At 44.9% G+C, this 21468-nt stretch overlaps 1 protein-coding gene and 1 long non-coding RNA gene across 9 annotated transcripts in view; one reads left to right on the top strand and one right to left on the bottom strand.

The window, feature by feature from the left end:
- DUSP16 (dual specificity phosphatase 16) overlaps positions 1–16679 on the top strand; it is a 90463-nt gene extending 73784 nt beyond the window's left edge. For all 8 annotated transcript variants that reach the window (XM_081796113.1, XM_081796111.1, XM_081796112.1 and 5 more), the window contains 3 exons: positions 2210–2369; positions 10511–10634; positions 12433–16679. In XM_081796113.1, the coding sequence (XP_081652239.1) occupies positions 2210–2369; positions 10511–10634; positions 12433–13609 (1461 nt within the window). In that variant the 3' untranslated portion in view covers positions 13610–16679. The remainder of the gene's footprint in view (positions 1–2209; positions 2370–10510; positions 10635–12432) is intronic.
- LOC144616941 (uncharacterized) lies at positions 10393–20397 on the bottom strand. Its single transcript, XR_013556862.2, has 3 exons — positions 19570–20397; positions 17139–17296; positions 10393–10677 (listed from the first exon to the last, which is right to left on the bottom strand). It is a non-coding gene; the product is annotated as an uncharacterized LOC144616941 (long non-coding RNA).
- Between the last annotated feature and the right edge of the window lie 1071 nt (positions 20398–21468).

Below are 21468 nucleotides of genomic sequence, written 5' to 3'. Positions count from 1 at the left end.
ATTTCGGTTAAGTGGCCATTTCTATAAACTGTAGGTTATGAGGCTACTTGTCAGAAGTATACATTGTTATGTTCTTTCTGTGGGAAAATCAAATTCGACAGTCACTATACACTTGTAACATGTTTTGTTCTTGGAACTGCCTTTTGTCTTCTGAAACTTCTAGGTCCTCATTACTGAATTGGGTGGAAAGCGACATTACTACTTCCCTTTACTTTTAATTTAATAAACCTTTGTAGTACTGCTGGTGGATAGGAGAAAGACACATAAGATGGTTCATTTCTTTAAGGACCATTGGCAAGAAAGGCTTGAAAGGCTCTTAACTCCAGTGACCTGCTGCTGTTCTTACATGGGAGATACTGCAGTTGATCAAATGGTAGTAATCTCAGTGCAGAAAAACAAACGTGACCTTTGCTACATGTACACAAGTTTAAAAGTTGTAGTGAACACCATGGAGATCTTCACAGCCTAGTTATTAACCTAGCAGAAGCACGTGAGAGCATCAGCAGACTGGGGCTCTGGCACCACAGAGGCGTCAGTCACTCCAGGAAGCTCACCTGGTTCTCAAAGCCGTTCTTTGACATCATCTCACAGGTGAAAGAGGGTTTATTAAGTCTGCCTTTTATGTAAGATGTATTTCTTGTGCCAGATGTAAATGAAGAGACTCAGGGAATTGGCATGTCTCAGGAGGGAAAACAGGAAGATCATCAACTGTCTTTCAGGTAGTTGGAAAAGATTTGGAGAGGAGGTGCCATTCCAAGAAAGGGAATAAATGACCAGCGTTGCTTACAAGGGAATTATTTTAGGCTTAGAACACATAGAACTAAATGAAGGGGGGTTGTGTAGGCTTGTCTGGAGAACGGTAGACGGCGTTATCAGTCGAACAAACACGTATTGAGTGTAACTACGTAGCCGGTGCCAAAGGTAGAAAAACAAGTGAGAATCAGTCCAAGATCTACCTCGCTATTTTAATAGGAGAGACAAAAATTATCTGCTAATTATAACCGTGTGCTCAGTGAACAAAGTACTTTGGAAGGGCAGGGAATGGAATGGTTAATTATGCGTCAGTGGAAGGAGTACATAGTAAGGCTGATTTCCACAAAGCCAGCAAAGTGGAAGAGAGTCACCAGGAGGAGGAACAGGCACAGGAATGGTGTGAACGCCAGAATGGAAGCGTGGGCGTACATGTCTTGTTGGGGGATTTGGACAAGAGCAGGCAGCGAGACGATGATGACATTAAAGTGTGAACAAAGCACTTAGCCCGTGTTTGACTGTAAGAAAGATCACTTTGGTTCTTGTTCAGTATATGGTTTAGAGATGAAACCCCGCAAGCTTTAAGAACTCCCTGGTGGCTCTGTGTGATGCTGGTGGTGGTGAGGGCTGACCACTGACTGAGCAGCAACCAGATGGAACAGAGAGGAGAGGACAAATGGTGGAGAGGGGGAGGGTAGGTTCTACCAAAAGGCTGTGGCAGCCATTTGGATGGGGGTCGTGAAGGAAGCGAAATGAAAGGATCCTGTTTTCCAGCTCAAGTGTCTGAGTAAATGGTATTACCACAAACCAATTTTGGATTCCAAAGAGGAAACCAGTATTTGGGGCACAGAATGATACTGTGTTTGAGTTTCTGACATTTTGAGTTTGAAGGGCCAGAGGAGCATACAAATAGAGACATCAGTAGGTGGTTGGAAGGAGGGGCCGGAAATGGAAGAGGATCTGTATTTACGAGTCAGTTGTCAGCATGTAGAGCTGATAAAGCTCTGGCAGTAGATTCAATCTTTCACAAGAGTGTTCTGAGCTCAAAGACTACCTAGGACTGTGTCTTTGAGAACAATCAACATGTTCGGTTTGGGAAGAAAATGTTCTTGTTGTGTGCACCTGTATTCTAAAGTCAGAGCGAACTGTCATGGTTTTATTTTGTATTCTTCGACTTCTCTCTCAGCAGTGAAGGTAATAGAGAATTGGTTGTATTCATGATGTGTGTTCTTCAAGCATGCCATTGGAAACAGGTTTTTGCCCTTAAAAACAATTCTGCTTGAAACTGAAGTCTCTAAATGTCATTGCGCTAGGTTTTTGGATTTCACCGATTGAATTAACTCTGATTTCAAGGAAAGTAGTAATTTTGATCATGATATTAAGCTTTCCTCTTCAGTGTGGAAAGCTTTCACACTCCTCAGTGTGGCGCTCACATTTTAATTGCTCTTTCCCTCCACAGGAGCTGATGCAACAGAATGGGATTGGTTATGTGTTAAATGCCAGCAATACCTGTCCTAAGCCCGACTTTATCCCCGAGTCTCATTTCCTGCGCGTGCCTGTGAATGATAGTTTCTGCGAGAAAATTTTGCCGTGGTTGGACAAATCAGTCGATTTCATCGGTAAGTAGTTCAGGGTAGTATTACAGGCCCTTTAAGGGTTATAGTCTCATGTGCAGGTGCACCCCTCCCCTCTCTCCCTTTTTCTCTCTTTAGAGAAAAGGACGCTATTGCAGAGATTTCAAAAGTCTGAAAACAACACATGATGCTGCTTATCTCACTCAGTGGCCAAGGTGACGTGCCATGCTGTCTCTAAGAGACTGGCCTTGTGACATTATAGCTAACTAAACCACTGCCAGGGTTAAGCCTGATGGCATCTGTCATTACATATTTGCAAGCACTTGAAATCAGTTAAACTTCTGGGATTAAATTTTGTAGCCATTTCCTCAAATCCTATAAAAGACTTTCGGAAAGTTTGGTGGCATTCCTTAAACTGTTTTTGCCTTGCTGCTATGTCTTCCCCAGAGAAAAGTCAAATCCTGTGAAAACAAATCCCATTACATCTAAAGTCTTTATGTCATGAGATTTGTAAGCTTCAATCCATGTGCCAGTAATTTCAAGTAGTACCGGCTCTAATAGAATTCACACACACACACACACACACACACACACACACACACACACACGGTCGTTTCCTTGGGGTTGATTGTGATAGGCTCTGATCTGTCCTGTGCTGTGTTGTTTGCTGGGCCTGGGCCTGTTAGTCCTGGAGCCTCCCAACTCCTAGCTTCAGGTGCTTTGTGACATTTTGGTGCCGCAGGATGAGGTCTTTTGGTGGTGGTAAATTGGTGATGTGTATTTGAAATGGGGTTTTACTGGAGAGTAGCTGAACAGAGGAGGTACGCTGTTTGCTTTTGAGCAGCGTGGCACGGTTCACTCTTGATGTTCCATGTGAGAAGTTTTTCTTCCCCCAGTCACAGAAGCTTGAGCACCGTAGTCCACAATTAAATACTCTGAATTGGTTACTGTAATTAAAAAAAAGAACTAGTTCCTTTTAAGATGTGAAACGCTGTAAATTGAGCCCCTCAACTATACCCTTTCATCTGTGAGAGGAATTTTTTTTTTTTCTAGATAATGCTTTTGGAACATTGAGTAATTCCAAAACAGTTCTGCCTTTTTTTTTCTTCAAGATTCCAGATTGCTAAAACTTTTCATCTTTAATTAGAATGCAGCCTTTGAAATGCCAGAAGATAAATGGCTTAGATAATTCACATTACAGTATTCACAAACAAAACTCCCCAAATTAATCACCCCCACCATTGTACTTCTAGGAAATATTCAGTATATCATTCAGTTTTTGCCTCTTTAAAAGAGAACAAACGTTCTCTTTTTTTAACGTTATGGTTAATGTTCCCATTCCATGTCACATCAATCCAAAGACATTTGGCTCTAATTTCAGCTAAAAGTGCAGTTTCAGAATCTATTTAGAAGAGAACCTGATTCTCTTAACTCATCACAATGTCTAAGCTTTTAGGAGGGTTAGCAGAAAAGAGAGAATATGAATAACTTTGCCCCAACTTACTTTCTTCTTTCATGGGAGATATTGGGGTCATCCTGCCACTTTTAATCCAGACAAAAAGAATTTACTGTGTTCCAACTTGGTTAAACACACCCAAGTACACATATTGTCATTTATTTGTAACATCTGAAAATATTTATACTCCTCATACTCCTCAGTATTTCACCTGCTTGTGCCTATTTCCTAGGGCCACTGTCCTTATCCCACCCAGGTCATTGAGGGCAGAGTGTCCAGCCACGTTTTGGAATCGAGTGCACAGTCACGGTAGTTGCTGGTCTCTAGGGTGCTTTACGTGAGGGTGGGTCATGGCAGAGTGCACGCTGTGAAGATGCACCCTCATACCAGGGCTTAGAAACTTCCAGGCTTGCGGGTGTTTTTTCTTTGTATTATTTAGGTAAATTCCAGTAAGTTTCTGGGTTTGTTGGAAGGACTCAAGTGTTCATGGAGTTTTGTCTTCGTTTTTAGTTCACACGGGCAGTAGTGAGCTCGGGTTGCCTGTTTGCACTACAGGACACGCCCCAGGTGGCCCCAGTCCCAGTTGCTGCTGCTCCAGGCTCCTGCCTCGCCTCTTGAGTTTAAATGTAGGCCATACAGGGAGGTGACTAAGGGCATGTACTTTGGAGCCAAACTGTATTTGAGTCCTGTCTTCCTTGGGTACTAGTTAAGTGATTTTGGGTAAGTTCCTCCGTTTCCTGATCTGGAACTGAAGATAATGTATCACTTTATAGGGATATTGTGAGGATTAAAATAGATAACGTACCTAGAATACCTTGCCACTCGCCTAACTTATAATTGGCTCTTAGTAAGTAGTAGTGGTTGTAAAAATTAACATCTGAGAAGTTCTTTGGTTTTCTTTTTCTTTGAGCTGTCCTCTAGAAGCTCAATTATTACTTCTTTATTTTTAGCCTTTGTAACTTCACATCTTCACTGGCTTCCCCTTACCCTTTTGTTATCCTCTCTGCCCTTTGTTAAAAGATTTTTATTCCCAAATAGCTGTGGTGGCAGCTTGTTTTTCTTCTCTCCAGTTTTCACCATCAGTATTTTTGTTGCCCCCTGTTCAGGAACCTGCTGTCCTTAGCCTAACATTCCCAGACCCTCCAGCACCTGCTCCCCACCTTTACAACCTTTCTGTTCCCTCCCTGCCCCACACGGCAGACTGTTGTCTGTGCAGCCTCATTACTCCCAGTGTGTAGCTGCCTGGCACACACACATTGCTGCCAAGAAATGTGTTCTAATGAACCCAATCCAGTTAAATCACTTTTCAATCAGATTTTTAAAATACATCCTCAAAGGTGTTGTGACTGTAAAAGCAATGTAAATACAATGCAGAAAGTCCGTAAAACAGAGAAAAGGAAACCTGTAACTTCAGCATCCTAACACATCTGTTATCATCGTTTTATTTCCTTCCAGCCTTTTTCATTTTTTTTTTAAAATGTATGAAATTTATTGTCAAATTGGTTTCCATACAACACCCAGTGCTCATCCCAACAGGTGCCCTCCTCATACCCACCACCCACCCTCCCCTCCCTCCCACCCATTAACCCTCAGTTCTCTTTTTTTTTTTTTTTTTAACGTTTATTTATTTTTGAGACAGAGAGAGAGCATGAACGGGGTAGGGGCAGAGAGAGAGGGAGGCACAGAATCGGAAGCAGGCTCCAGGCTCTGAGCCATCAGCCCAGAGCCTGACGCGGGGCTCAAACTCGCGGACCACAAGATCGTGACCTGAGCTGAAGTCGGACACTTAACCGACTGAGCCACCCAGGCGCCCCTGTTCTCAGTTTTTAAGAGAGTCTCTTATGCTTTGGCTCTCTCCCACTCTAACCTCCTTTTTTTTTTTTTTTTTTTTTTTTTTTTTTTTTTTTTTTTTTTTTTTTTTTTTTTTTTGTTCCCCTCCCTCATGGGTTCCTGTTAAGTTTCTCAGGATCCACATAAGAGTGAACACATATGGTATCTGTCTCTGTATGGCTTATTTCACTTAACATAACACTCTCCAGTTCCATCCATGTTGATGCAAATGGCAAGATTTCATTCTTTCTCATTGCCAAGTAGTATTCCATTGTATACATAAACCACATCTTCTGTATCCATTCATCAGTTGATGGACATTTGGGCTCTTTCCATACTTTCGCTATTGTTGATAGTGGTCCTATACCCATTGGGGTACCTGTATCCTTTGGATAAATTCCTAGTAGTGCTAATGCTGGGTCACAGGGTAGTTCTATTTTAATTTATTGCGGAACCTCCACACTGCTTTCCAGAGCAGCTGCACCCGTTTGCATTCCCACCAACAGTGCAAGAGGGTTCCTGTTTCTCCACAGCCTCACTAACATCTGTTGTTTCCTGAGTTAATTTTAGCCACTCTTACCAGTGTAAGGTGGTATCTCAGTGTGGTTTCCACTCACAGAGTCCCCCTTAGGATCTCCTGCAGTGCTGGTTTAGTGATCATGAACTCTTTCAGTTTTTGTTTGTCTGGGAAAGCCTTTGTCTCTCCTTCTATTCTGAATGATGGCCTTGCTGGATAAAGGATTCTTGGCTGCATATTTTTCCTATTCAGCACATTGACTATTTCCTGCCACTCCCTCTGGCCTGCCATGTTTCAGAGGACAGGTCTGCTACTACCCTTATGTGTCTTCCCTTGTAGGTTAAGGCCCATGTGTACCTAGCTGATTTCAGAATTCTCTATCTTTGTGTTTTGCCGGTTTCACTATGCCAGTTTCATTGAATCACTTAGGGCTCTAATTTTCCCCTCATGGTCTAGTATTTTCCTACCTTTTTTTTCCAGCTTTATCATTTTCCATAATTTTATCTTCTGTTTCACTTATTCTCCTGTCTGCTTCCTCCATCCTTGCTGTCATTGCACCTACTTTATTTTGCACCTCATTTACAACATTTCTTAATTCATTGTGCCTATTTCTTAGGTCCTTGATCTCTGCAGCAATAGATTCTCTTGTCTTCTATGCTTTTTTCAAGCCCAGCTATTAGTCTTACGACTATTATTTTAAATTCTTGCTCAGATATATTGTTTATATCTGTTTTGACCAATTCTCTGGCTGTCATTCCTTCCTGGAATTTCTTTTGGGGAGAATTCTTCCCTTTCATCATTTTGGCTACTTTTTTGTCTTTTACATGCTTTAATAGCTTGTTATGTGTCCTGCACCTGCGAGCAGTACTATATTAAAAAGGGGTCATACATTGTCCAGGGCCTGTCCCTTCAGGAGGTGTTTTTGGAGTGTGTTGTGTACTCTCTGTTGTTGTGACTCTGGTTGCTTTATCTCCCTACTCGTGGTGGTTTGGACCCTCCACCAGGTGTGCTTTGATTTGTTCATTGAAGTGACCCTGGAAAAAATTTAAAAAGGAGTAGAGTGGAAGAAGCCTTATCTCATACAAAGAGAGAAATGACAGGGGTGGGGGGAAAAATGACCAAGCAGAGATTCAGAGAAACTATATGGCTTAATCCTGAGAGAAAGAGAGGAAAATAAAGAAGGAGATACAGAAGAGGTGTAAAAATAATACATTAAAAATGTCTGTTTAAGCAAACCAACAACCAGAATAGAGAAGGGAAGAAAGAAGAAGAAAAGTGTGTATGTGTGTATAAAATAAGACTTGACCAAGAATCAAATCAGAAATGCAAAATCATCAGACTTGTCTGATGATGCCTTGGAATGGAGGCTGTGCTGGTCTGGAGGAGGGGCCATCTGGTTTGGTCAGTGTCAGTTTTGTTCTGGCAGATATGCAGTTACCGGGTGCAGAGGGTGTGGTTTGGTGTAGGCGGGTCCCACCTCCACTGGGGGCCCACTGTCCTCTCTGAAGCCCCACCTTTTTGGTGATGGGGAGAAAAATGGCGACACCCCAGTCTCTCCTCCCTGGACCGGGTGTTCCAAACCACAATGTTCAGGCTGTCCTCACAGTGCCGTGTGGGTGAGAGTGGGCTGGTTTGTCCTGCTGCAGTCTCCCATGCCTCCCAGGCACTCGGCTGGGATTCAGACCCCGTTGTTTTAAAGGATCCTGCCCTGGGCACCCTGGTTCCAGGGTAGTGTCACTCTGCCCAACCAGCTGATAGAGGACCCGCCGGCTGGCAGGTGCCTGCAGGGTCTTTTGTCCTTGGAACGCCAATATACCCCCTGCCACGGCACTTGAGGGAGGGGGACAGCTTTCTCCCAAATCACCTCTGAGCTCACTACCGAGCCTGGGGCCAGCTCCCCCTCCCCGCCAGGGCCAGGTGCACAGACTGGCAGCCGGCTCCAGTCCTGGTCCAGAGAAAGTTGCACAACCCTGGATTGTCACTCCTAAGGCTGTTTGCAAGTTAGAGACTAACTGCTTTTTTCCGTTCCCTGGTCCATGGTCCAGAGAGGCTTTTCTCTTGTCCAAATACAATACCATGCTTCCACAGCCTCTCTTTTTCTTTCTTTTGTCTCTCCACTGAAGGAGATCCTCCTTCAGTCAGTGCCTATGCTGTCTGTTTTATCTCTCCCAATTTGCAATCATGCATCCCTGTCCTGCCAAACTGTCCCTGTAGGCCCCTGGAGATGTTTCTGTCACTCTGTAGCCCAGATTCCTGGAATTCCAAGTCTTCTGGCCTTGGTACTGCTGTGTTTGAAGGATTAAGGAACTTCATGCCTCCCTACTTCTCTGCCACATTCATCCAAGTCAATAAACATTGTTTTTAAAGGAAGTGTGGGTGCATATCCCATTTACTGTGTTTACTGCATAATATGTGCCCAATGTTAAACCCTTTGAGGTAGTTAGGAGCAAGATCCTTATAGATCCTTACAGACTTGTTTTGAGATAATTATTTTAAATAATTGAGAGAATATTGTCAACATTTAAAAAAAATTGAAACTAGCCTACTTCCAATAAGAATTTAAGGCAGCTTACAGTCTGAGACTGGGATCAAAAGATGCATTGACACACATACACATTAAAATGGAAAAAAGGGCAAGAATCAAGTAATATGGGGGTAGAAGAAGTATAATCTGAATTACAGTTACCTATTGAAATTGCGTGAAAATCTTAGCTCTGAGCTTCTTAGCAGCCAAGGCAAAAGGGGAAATACTAAGATCAGTACAGGCTAAGTCCTGTATAGTTGAGATAAGGAAGAGTATTCTGTAGGCCCAGGAAGGTAATGGACTTTATGTACATGGGTTTATGTAGTATTATGTTGTATATACATATTTCTTAATTTCAAGAAGTATTCGTATTCATTTGTTACTATTCCACTGTGTTTGATTTGTTTATCTAAGGAAGGCGGTTTGATTTTTCATATACTATCCAAAAGCCCTATGTGTTTTGTACATAATAAATCACATACCCTGGAATTTGTAATATTTGTAACAGAGGTGGTGAGATTGGAATGGCCTTGTATTACTATTCAGTTGCCAGAGCCAGAGCAGATTCCCTGGATATGTTAATTATAAGAGCTTTAACATAAGGTTTGGTAAACTTTTGGTGCTGTCAGCTAAAACAAGAAGGAAAAGGGAAGAATTTAGCTCCATGGCAGCAGTTCATGGTGAGCACGTGTGTAGTTGTTTACCATCGAGGCAGTCATAATATTGGCTAAAATATGAGTAGCTTCCAGGCTGTGTGGGATAACTTTGCCCGTTCCTACAAGTAGCCTTTTAAAGCCCCACAACAGTGAGATGGCAGCACTGTTTGCTTGAATGTTCTTGGTTCTCACAAAGTGTCCAAAAGTCCTACCCTGTTGTACAGAATATACATGATGCAATCAGTAACATCTCCATATCCAGGAAAGGTACAAGTTCCCTTGGTCCTCATTAAAGTGACCTGCTAAACCTGATTCCTAGTATATACACAGTTTTCTTCTTAAACTCAGCAAATGAATTATGTTGAGCCACTTTATGACCTACAGAAAATTCTCCTAAACAAAAATAGGAAACAATAGGAAGAAAGATTCTATGAGTCAGCATTTTAAAAGTAGCTTGACCTGGTATCTTTTTGCTTTCTGATGCGCTATCGTGATGAAGTCTTTCTCCCTCCTGCTTTTTAAGTTAGTAAGGTATGGCACATATGTTTGAAATGAGAAAATAGTTTTAAAAATGTAATACCTCTTATACGTAGCAAATCATTTTACCGTACACCTAAAATACAATGTTATATGTCAGTTATATCTCAAAACCGAAAATTATATCTCAAAACTGGAAAAAAAATTAGTGTCTCTTACATAACTAGAAAAAAGTTGGGAGTGTCAGACAATATGGGTAAACAAAATATTAGCTAAATCTTAAGATTTGGGGTGTTACTTTCTTTTTTTTTTTTTTTTTTTTTTTTGGGGTGTTACTTTCTTTATACTTCTCTGTAATTATGAAATTCTCTACACTAAACAAATGGAATCCTGTCATCACAATGTAGGATTTATACTCAGGGAAAATTATTAAAATTAAAAACAATAATGTAAAAAACACATTGGGAAATGTACCAAGTAAGAGGCGATCTTGAGTAGGGGACTCATTGCTTATTAACATATTGGGACCAACCTCCATTTGGTCCTGTATGTAAATGGTGGGGGAAATTATCTTCCCTTACCTCCTTAAAAACTATTGAAAGGAAGAATATTATGAATACAGGAGATTTACTTTGAGTTATCAGATGCAAGTAAGCAAATGGCAACAAGATCTCACTGTTGAACAAAGTTGTTCACGGTGACCCTTCTCGAATTTGACTCCTGCAGAGAAAGCAAAAGCCTGCAACGGATGTGTCCTGGTACACTGCTTAGCTGGCGTCTCTCGCTCAGCCACCATCGCCATCGCCTACATCATGAAGAGGATGAACATGTCCTTAGACGAAGCTTACAGGTGAGGACAGGGATATGCCTTGTGGATTGGGTTTTCACTGGACCTGAGACATGAAGAGAGAGGAGGGTGGGTAGCCAAATTACAGCAAAACAGGACTATTTTAGTTACATTCTTTACAGGTGACTGCATTTTTAAATGGTTTTTCAAAGATTAGAGAAGAATATAAGTCAGCATGAGTTCCACCTGAACATGTGTCAGATTCATCCGCAGCTACTTTTTAATTTTAAGGAACAACAAATCTAAACAGATCTCTACCCTGTTAAGTGAGTTTGTCTTTTCCTAATTGGGGAAGTACATAGGAGAAAAATGCTCCAGCAGGATACCCATTATAGAACTCCTACTTCTGCTTCAAACTTTGTGCTTTTATCACTGTGAGGAAAAACCCTACGTACAAGACCAAGTTATTGTCAAAATCCACTCACTGAGTGGGATTTCCTCCATTCATTCTAGAGTAGCCCAGATTCTGCATTTGGCCTGGGTTGCTCCCCCCACCCTTGGTCAGATGGAAGGCAGGCAAGTGACATGGGCGTGAGGACCGTTGAATCTGGATGGGTGAATCTGGATCCCCTGCGTAGATAGCGGGGATTGGTTTTCATGCGATAAACGGCCATAAATATAGATGTGGGAAGCAGGCCTATTGTGACAACTGGACTTTTTCTCAAATTGGAAAATTTGGAAAGAAGAAATGAGCTACCCGAAGAGCTTCTCATTTGAGGAATGAGACTGGAGGAGAAGGACCCTCCCTTTGTCTGCATTAATTCCCTTGTCCTCAATTCAGGCTTTTCTCCCTAAAAGTCTTCTGGTACCGTGTAGAAACCAGAAGCAAAAGCACTTTTATGTCATGTTATGAAGTCTTACTATGAGGACCCTGCATTTGTACTTGTTAAAGTTGAGCCAGTTGTCTCTGGCTTTGTTAATTTGCTTTAGGTTTACTTGATCTCCAAGGAGTTTGATTTTTCACCATATTCAAATACAAATTTTCAATGTAGTTTCACTCCTGCATCTTCTGAGGTGTGTCCATGAAGGTTAGAAACCATCGAAGGATTTGTCCACTATCTCTAGGAGTCTATGTTTCCACAATTAAATAGAAAAGCTATTTATTACTAGTTTTTACCCCTTGAAGATTCTTTTTTAACACAGTGGTTACAAAAATGGATGCAGACATGAGACCTGGTTTTGAATTCCAGCTGTGTGAGTTTGGGGAACCGAATATAATACTCTGTTTAATGCATTGGCCTAGTGCTTAGCACACAGAGGCCAGCTGACGGCTGATGATTCTGTCATGCTGGCTGTCGTGCTGGATACAAAGAGAAGGAGCTCAGGTGTGTGCTTTGAGGCTGTGGCCATCTGATACTTGCTTTTCGTAAACATATGAAATGTCCTGAGGAAGTGACTATGAGGACTTTGAGAAGGCCTGATACTGGGAAACTGAAGTGGGAGAGTGGCTGTCACACCGTACTTCTGAGGGCAGCACCAGCCTGAGTTGGTGGGGAGGACGGAATCCTCTCTTATCTGTTTCATTGGAAACCTTGGGTCCTTGGAAACAAGCTGGCTAAAACTAGAGCTTCTGGGCCCTGGGCCCTCTCTCTCTAGCATGCTCCAAGGACGTGGTATAAAGCTCTCCCAGTGCAAAGGCCCTTTTATTCTCCACCTTGAACTTTTAAGCTAGTCATCTTCCATAGGTATTTGGGAGGCTCTAATATTTTCCTATCTTATTTATTCACTTAGTACTCTGAATTTAACACTGTTCTTAAGATAAAGTGTAGTTGTAAAATTTGAGGGTTTTGTTTCTTCATAGATTTGTGAAAGAAAAAAGACCTACCATATCTCCAAACTTCAATTTTCTGGGCCAACTCCTGGACTACGAGAAGAAGATTAAGAACCAGACCGGCACATCAGGGCCAAAGAGCAAACTCAAGCTGCTGCACCTGGAGAAGCCAAATGAACCTGTGCCCGCGGTCTCCGAGGGCGGACAGAAGAGTGAGATGTGCCTCGGTCCACCCTGTGCCAACTCCGCTACCTCAGAGGCGGCAGGGCAAAGGCCCGCGCACCCTGCCGGCGCGCCCGGCTCGCAGCCGCCGCTGCCGGAGGACGGCCCGCTGGTCCAGGCGCTGAGCGGACTGCACCTGCCGTCCGGCAAGCTGGAGGACAGCAGGAAGCTCAAGCGCTCCTTCTCTCTGGACATCAAGTCCGTCTCGTACTCGGCCAGCGTGGCCGCATCCTTGCACGGTTTCCCCTCGTCAGAGGATGCTCTGGAATACTACAAACCCTCCGCGGCTCTGGATGGGACCGGCAAGCTCTGCCAGTTCTCTCCGGTCGAGGAGGTGTCGGAGCAGACTCCAGAAACCAGCCCCGACAAGGAGGAAGCCAACTTCCCCAAGAAGCCTCAGCCCGCCAGGCCCGCAGAGAGCCAGGGCAAGCGGCTGCATTCGGTGCGAGCGACGGGCGGTGGCGCCGCCCAGCGGTCCCTCTTCTCCCCGCTGCACCGAAGCGGGAGCGTGGAGGACAACTGCCACACCAGCTTCCTCTTGGGCCTGTCCGCCAGCCAGCAGCACCTCGCCAAGTCTGCCGCCGGGCTGGGCCTCAAGGGCTGGCACTCAGATATCTTGGCTCCCCAGACCTCCGCCCCTTCCCTGGCCAACAGCTGGTATTTTGCCACGGAGCCCTCGCGCTTCTACTCTGCCTCCACCGTGTACGGGGGCAGCGCCGGCTACTCGGCCTACAGCTGCAGCCAGCTGCCCACCGGCAGCGACCAAGCGAACTCCGTGCGCAGGCGGCACAAGCCAGGCGACAGGCCCGACTCGCGGCGGAGCTGGCACGAAGAGAGCCCCTTTGAAAAGCAGTTTAAACGCAGAAGCTGCCAGATGGAGTTTGGCGAGAGCATCATGTCCGAGAACAGGTCGCGGGAAGAGCTGGGGAAGGTGGGCAGCCAGTCTAGCTTTTCAGGCAGCATGGAGATCATTGAGGTCTCCTGAGGAGACAGACACTTGTGACTTCTGTTGACAATGTTTGTCTTGTTCACAAAAAAATATTCCCTGTAAATCTGAAGTATATATATGTACATACATATATATTTTTGGAAAACGGAGCTATGGTGTAAAAGCAAAAGATGGATCAACACAGGTGTCTCTCCACACCTGCACTTGAGAGATCAGCTGACACATCTCTCAACGAAAGTGGAAGGGCAAATGCTAGATTTCCTCCTAGACAGATGAGAAACTTTGCAGCGAATTGCACATCCTCTCGTTCTTCCTAAATCCGGTTGTATTTGGTGTTGGAGGACGGAATCCCCTACCATTTAATTTTCGTGTCGTGCCACAGGAGATCTCAAGCACTAGTCTCTGTCCTGTCCCTTCCGTAGTGCACCTTAGCGCTGAGACTGAGCCAGCTCGTGGGTCGGGCGGGTAGACCCCATTAGGGACAGAACCTCATGGTAAATGCAAGAGAAACGATCGCATCCAAAGCGGATTCACGCGTCCACGCTCACCCGGCAGCCGATGCGCGCATCACTCTGCCGGACAGACCGTTAGGGGCCTTGCCGTGGTCTCCTTCGGAGCACACCCAGTACCTCAGACTGCAAGTCGGGGCTCTCACCACTACCAAGTCTGGTAGCCTGTGTCCTAGGCCTTGTGGGTAGGTAGGTAGCTAGGCACACTTTGCAGACCAGTTCAGACTATCTCTGCACAAATTTCCAGTAGGGCCTGGTTGGAGGTGGTACCTTGTTTTCTTCTTCTCAGCTTTATGAAGAGAAGGGAAACCATCTAGGATTCCGCTTAATGGCCAGGGATCTGGCAGCATAATGACTGAAGCTAAGGTCGGGAGGCTAAACAAGTCTACCTCCCTCCCTGTAAATCCGAGAATTGTTCAGAACGGTGTTGTTACCTTGGTTTCAGCCAGATGGGGATGTACTTGGGTCGGTAGCAGAGCAGCAGAACTTTCGAGTTCTCAGCCAGAGTACAGTTTTTTCCATTTCGGTCTCACTGCACATATAAGTTTTGTAAAAATCTAACAGGTAGAATGTTATAGGAAACTACCAAGAGGGAGAAACTATGGAAATATTAAAGAACTAACGTTGCTGAGGAGAAGCAGGAAACTCAATTTTTTCTCGATGGTTTTCTCCTCAGCACGTGACGAGGGTGGTAGTTCTGTGATTCCCTTTCTGATTTACTAATAGGGCTGAGAGGCTGGTGACGTAAGGAGTGTTCAGAATAACACAGTATAGGAAGGTGAGGGGAAGGTGGTTGGATTTGATTCGTTGTGAGCAGAGTGGAAAGCTACAGCCAAGCTATTCTCAGAAACTATCCCCAGTATTCTTTCAGTAGAAGGGACACATCAAAATGGAGCAGGACCAACGTGGTCTCTCAGCCTTTGACCTACAATCACTGTATGGAATCAATCCTGGCAGCTGAAAATAGGTGATTGGAGCAAGGATACAAGTGTTAGTACATACCTGCTTTTAAACTCCCTGGCTTGAGTCTTGTCAACTATAGTATGGCCCTCTTTTGAAGCCTTAATTCACGTCAGCAGCTTTTGTGTGTGTGTTTGGGGGGGGGGGGGGGAGTTGTCGTTCTTTACTGTAAGTGTAGCTAGTTGCTGACTCATATCTCAGGTTTTTCTGTGTTCGAGAAATGGATAGTCCTTTGACTAGTATGTGACTTTGTGTTTCCTGTGATGACTGCTGAAACCAGCACAGAATGAATGGCGTGACTCAAAGCTGACTTGTTCATGATGATGCTGAGCTTCGCGTAACCTAACTGGTTGTGCGCAAATAATGCGCTGTGATCTGGGTGTAGAAAGAAGGCAGGAAGAGAGGATACCGCACAGGGAAGTCACTGTCATTACATTGAAAAAGTTCTGTTCAATGATCGGAGTTTTTCCACATACATTTAAATTTGGGATGTAACCAGACATTCTCCAGGTTTCACAGAGTAATTTTTGACGTGTTACGTATACACACACCCTTCTTCCAGGGTCTGGTCACAACCGTGGAACATTTCTGAGAAATGAAAGGAACAGCTCCAATCTTAGGTATGTCCCGGGAGGGTTGGGGGGGCTTGGTTTTAACACCTCTCTGGGCAGAAATTTGCCTTCCGTCATTTGGGATTTCTCTTGGCCACGGTTCCCTTCCTTCCTATGACTGATGATGTAGTCAGACACTAAAACCTTTAGTCCTTGATTGCGAATGTCAAATAATCAGTTCTTGGGATCCAGACTGCCATGCCTCAGGGGCAAGCCCTGGAGCTGCTTGGGGGCGGAGGTGGCTGGCTCTCTCGAGTCCGTGATCTTGGGGAAGCCCCGGAGGCTACTGGGGTCATACTGAATGGTGATTTCTAAAGAGCAAAACTAGACTTCTGTGTGAGAAATGCTGGACAATGGCTTAGAACATTTGTCAAGTTAGGTGGAAAGACTGTATAAATGTTTAATATGAATATAGTGTTCTTCTGGAGTAAGATGCCGCCGAATGGTTAAATTGTGCATTTCTCATTTTGATGTTCATGTATGTTAATATGAAATAAAATCAAAACTGGTACCTGTTTATACATAAATAAGAGAAGGACTGTTTCCTTGCAACTATACTCGGTGGGAAGAGCAACATCCAAGTTGCAAAAGGAGGGCTTGGCGGAACCTGTCCTGCTCTCACGGCAGAGAGGACTTGGCTGAAGACAACGTGGTGGGGGCGTCGGATGTAGTACGTGCGCCATCATTCACACGGGACGCTTGGCTAAGGGCGCGATGCTGGCCCGTGTTCTCTAACATGCACACCACATGCCCACGACAGCGCAGAACCCCAGGCACCCAGCGAATATTTGCTGACTGTATCAAGAACAGGTACAGGGGAGGAAGAAGACCAGATACACATCTGTGGTACATTCTAATGGGATGTATATGTGGTTTTAGAATTCTTGTGGGGAAAACTGAGGAAGTTATTAAAGATCTGTTCTGCATCCTTGCCACGTACATCTCAACGACCCCTCTGCTTATAAATGACACTGCACGTGACAATATGTGAGACTAGCAGCTTAGTCCCATCAGTGTGTCAATAATTATGCATCAAGGGAATAAAGCATTTACATTTATAAACCAATATGCTTCATAATAAAGCATATTATCTTGGAATAATAGAACTACAGGTGATGTCATTTAAGTTGGTTGTGACAGGCTTCTGAGCTGAAGCTAAATTTAAGAAAATTTACAAGTGAGAAGGATTGTGCCGGGTGGGCAGAGACTTGGCCAGGACCTTGCAAAGAACCAGGGTTGGGCACCGGAGAGAAAAGGGGGTGTAGAATAAATCTGCCTCCAGAGACGGTGGCTTGAGGCAGCAGGTGTTCGAGTGACAGGCTTTGGATGAGAAGGTGTACGTACACGCACTGACCGGGGGCCTCTCGAGAGACCATCAAGGGCAGGCTAGTGCTGGAGACTAGTCTGGGTCTGACAACAAAAATTAGACCAGGGCTTGGGCTAAGGGGAAACCGGGAAGGTCTAGATGGGAAGGGGAGGGTGTACCTTATGGGGCCAGACGACAGCAACTCTTTACCCTCAAAGCCTTCACTGGCGTTTTCTCTTAAATCCCGTCTGGTTTTGTCCTCGGACGCGAGGCAGAAATGTTTTAGGTCTAGTAAAATTTGTCGAGGTGCTTTTCTCTGAATATTACTCTTCCGCATCTATAAATGGAAGAGGGAAGGGAGTTATTTCTAGCATTCCGTGAGGCCCATTCATCCTTGTGCAGCGTAATTATACTTGGTTATATCCTACAGTATTGTGAAATCAACTGGAAAATTACGTCACTACCTTGGAAGATGTTCACAAGTCAATCACGTTGTTTATGTGCAGGGGCATCAAATCGGGTTTATGTAAAAAGAAGCTTCATTCCACTGGTTCTAGCCGAAACATTAAAAGTCAGTGGAAACGCGGTCCCACAGGAAATGCTGAATGGGACCTCGCAGGAGCAGAGTCACAGGCAAACAGGGCGGCTTGGAGAGGGTCAGTTCGGCTGTGGTCGGGGTTCTCTCTGCTCAAAGGAACTGGGACAGTTTCAAAGGCTGAATTTAAAGTACTTGGTTCACCAAAGCTTTTGGCATGAATCCTGCCTCGCTGTAGAATAAAAATAAAAGGTGGCAGTAGGAATATGCCTCGACTGGTGAAGAAAATGGGTCATTAGCAAGGTCCCTCGGGTCTCACACTGACACCGATAACCCAGAACAGATTCCTGAGAGCAATGGGCACACGTCAGCACGACACATGAGATACTGGGTCCCCTAGTAAGCAACTAGGTCTGGCTGCCAAATTTTTTTATTTTTTGGTCTGAGGCCTGTGGATAAGTTATCTGGTCACCCTTCCCCTCTGTAGTTGGGGCATCTGAATGGAAGCTACATGCCCTGTGTGTGTGCAAAAAATCAAATGTTCCTCATTACAAATCAGCCTACAGCAATGACATCTTCTCTCGGGATGTAGAACAGTTCACCTAAAACGTCCCCCAAGAAGCAAAACTGTCACTTCACTCTACCCTTCAGTCTTCAGGATCAGCATTTTAAGTAATTTCCTACTGCGTGGTGTAGGTCTTGGTTTAGCTGAGGTATAAACAAATTGGGAAGACAATTTCAACTCTTAAAACGTGTTTGCTCACGGCTCTCATTTCTGAAGATTCCTGGTTTTGTCCCGGGACTTGCTGAGGGAAATGCCAAAGCTAAGTGAGTTCTACAAATCCACAAAAGCGGTGGCACAGGTCAGTCCCCCAGGGCCATTACTTTACGTAACCTTGGAAACAGCATGTTTGGTAATAGTCGTAATGAACCTGCTTCCTAGGTCAGTGGAAAGAAGCAAAGAAATACCTAGAAGATATTTTTTTAATAAAAAACCCACCTAATTTCTTGAGTGCACTCCTGTATCTCTGGATACGGAGTCCCCAAAATTCATTTCGTCAAATACTCTGGGCCAAGAATATAAACTATGTTCTAAAGAATGACAGAATTTTAAGGGAAACAAAGACATGATATCTGTATAATTATATAGGCTCTCATGAAGCCTACACTATTACTTGCTCTTAACCCTACAATTGATTTTTTAAAAATACTTATTCACTTTGAGTAGGGAGAGGGGCAGAGAGAGAGACAGAGAAAGAGAGAATCCCAAGCAGACTTGACTCTGTCAGCGCAGAGCCCGATGCGGGGGCTCTAATTCACAAACCATGAGATCATGATCTGAGCCGAAACCAAGAGTTGGATGCCTAATGACTGAGCCACCCAGGCACCCCAAGCCCACAATTCATTTACTAGAAACTTCCATGCACATAATACAAGGAGTGAAGGCCAGCTTCCACCAGCCTCCTACTTCGAGTCAAGCAAGGAGCCTGCGGTCTAGGGACCTATTTGACAGTGTTCGTAGAGATGCATAGATCGATATGCAAAACAGATTCTCAAAAGAGGGGAGCCGCTGGACACTTTCTAATTAATAAAAAGAAGGAAAGACGCTCTCTGTTGGGAGCTCGTAATTTAAAGTCACTACCAAAACCAAGGGCCACTGCTCAGAGACAGCAGCTAAAGATGCCCCTCGCTGTCACAAAAGTGGCATCCTGGAGCAGGCAGGGGCCTGCGAGCCCACCCAGACCAGCTCACACGGTAGGGAGGTGGAAACAGACTCAGGGAAATTAAGTGATGTGTCAAGATTCAAGGCTGGAAACGGACAGCCCGGCTCTCTGACGACAACCGGTTGCTTTTTTATCCCCGAAGCATCCTGTAGGGTCCAGATGGGTCACTGGGCATTGAGGGACAGAGAGCCAGCAGAACTCTTTGGCAAATCAGATTCCCAGAATCCTTCAGAAAAGATCAAATCCCGAGGAGGTAAAGGACTGGTATTGCACATTACCAGTCAGGGGTCCATCCATCTGAGAAGAGCCACTAGGAGTGATAGAGAATCAGGGGGTTGTTAAAGGACTGACCTGCAGCACTGAATTACAGATGCTGGTAAGAGAGCCCCAGTTCAGCTGCTGCTTGTTCACCTGAAGTCCCTGGGCGGGTGGTCCGGAAAGAAGGCGGCAGTGCGGTCTGGGAGCGCCGGGACAGCTGGAGCCTGCAAGCCACTCGCGGGAACCCGCATCTGCCTCTTGCTGGCCGGACCCGCGCTGGCCTCTCCTCTAAGCCTTCGTCCTCCTGCTGCAAGTGACCTGAAGGAGAAGCTAGATTCATACCTGACCCCCGATCTGGAAGAACCGAAGGCAGAGTTCTGTGGGGGCCGGAGGAGCCGAGAGCCCGGCCGCTGCGCCCACCGAAGGTGCAGCGGGTCTGCGAAAACGTGCACGAGGTGCAACAGGGCACGGCGTCCGGCGACCTTCAGCAAGTAAGCACGGCTACGGCTTTCCGTCCGCTTCCAAATTCGTGCAAATTTCTCTTGTGGCCACCCCCTACCTAACCAGAAATGAATAGGGAAGGGAATTCTGGAAAACAGTTCAGCTTCGCCAAGTTGACAACGTTGCCAAAACACCCCACACCACAAAGATCAACTGGAATTCTCTTAAAAAAGAAAATACCGAATCTGCCTGTGGTACATAAGCCCCTATGTACTCAGGACCCAAATCGTTTTGTCTTTTTATGCATTTTTTTTTTTTTTTCCCAGTAAACTCTACACCAAACGTGGGGCTTGGGCTCACGATCAAGAGTCACATGCTGCACCGACTGGGCCAGCCAGGTGCTCTTGTCTAACTTCTTCATAAGAAAACGAGTTGGATGGAGAGCTGGCTGGCTGAGAATTTTCTCCTGCCGTGTTAGGTCTGCCTTTCTGCCATGTTCATGCCTTGAACTATTGAAACGCAGTGAGAAAGCTCCATCCTCAGGAGGCTTAGTCTGTGTCTCCTTTTATTTGTTCTGCCCTTGTATTTGTAAATTGTACTAAGTGCGGTGATGGTAAGAGCACCTGACCCCTGAGCTGTTTTCAGAGCTCTTCGTTCTCTGAAAGCTGCAGGCACGGCCCTGCGTTCAGAGCTGGGTTCTGCACACGCCAGGAACTCAGAAAAAGACCATGATGCGCGTGGCTTACAAACACCACTTCCTATAGGTCTCGGCAAAAGGAACAGAAGTATTCCTTGCACTCCTTTTTTTTGCAAAAACCAATTTCTGCCAATTTGAAACTAACAAATAGTTCGAAGACCGTAATGAGCGCAGGGGGCACCGAGTCTAGTGGCTATAACAGGTATTAAAATGTATTGTGAAATTATATTAACACAGTATGAAAAAATGAAAAACAGCACGAAATGCTATTGGAAGATCAATGGATTAGAATGTAGTTCAGAACGAGATCCTCAATTATATGGAAATTCACTACATGATAGAAATCACTACATGATACACATGTGCATGTGTATTTGCCCATCAGAGGGAAGACACATTATTCATTAAATGTTGCCCTCCCGTTAACCTTAGCTATTAATAGGTTTCTAAGAAACAGAATGTCTTTCTTGATTTGTACCTTCTAATAAATTGTTCTAGAAATGGTTTAAGACCCAGTAAACCTGACCATCAAAAGGCATTAGAAACACAAACTTCTTCCACCAGTGCGGCCCAACAAAGTCCTCACTCCCCACCACATGGCTTCCAAGTCCCCCACGACTCCCTCCGACCCCTTCATCGCCTCAGGCGGGACATCTCTACCCCATCTTCCTTCTGGGGAAGGAAGGGCATCGGGTCCCATGGAGGCGGAAATGCGATCTGAAGGTTGCCCTCTGGAAAAGCTGGATGCACCTTGACCTCTTTCCTTGGCCCATCTTGTCTTTCCAGCTCAGAGGAATGAACAATCTTGATATTTTGGGGATGTTTCTTAAAAATCCTAGAAGCAGTTGATTTTT

Source organism: Panthera onca, chromosome B4, assembly GCF_046562875.1.
Source record: "Panthera onca isolate mPanOnc1 chromosome B4, mPanOnc1 haplotype 2, whole genome shotgun sequence".
Lineage (NCBI taxonomy): Eukaryota > Metazoa > Chordata > Mammalia > Carnivora > Felidae > Panthera > Panthera onca.
This window is presented reverse-complemented; position numbering and strand designations above follow the sequence as displayed.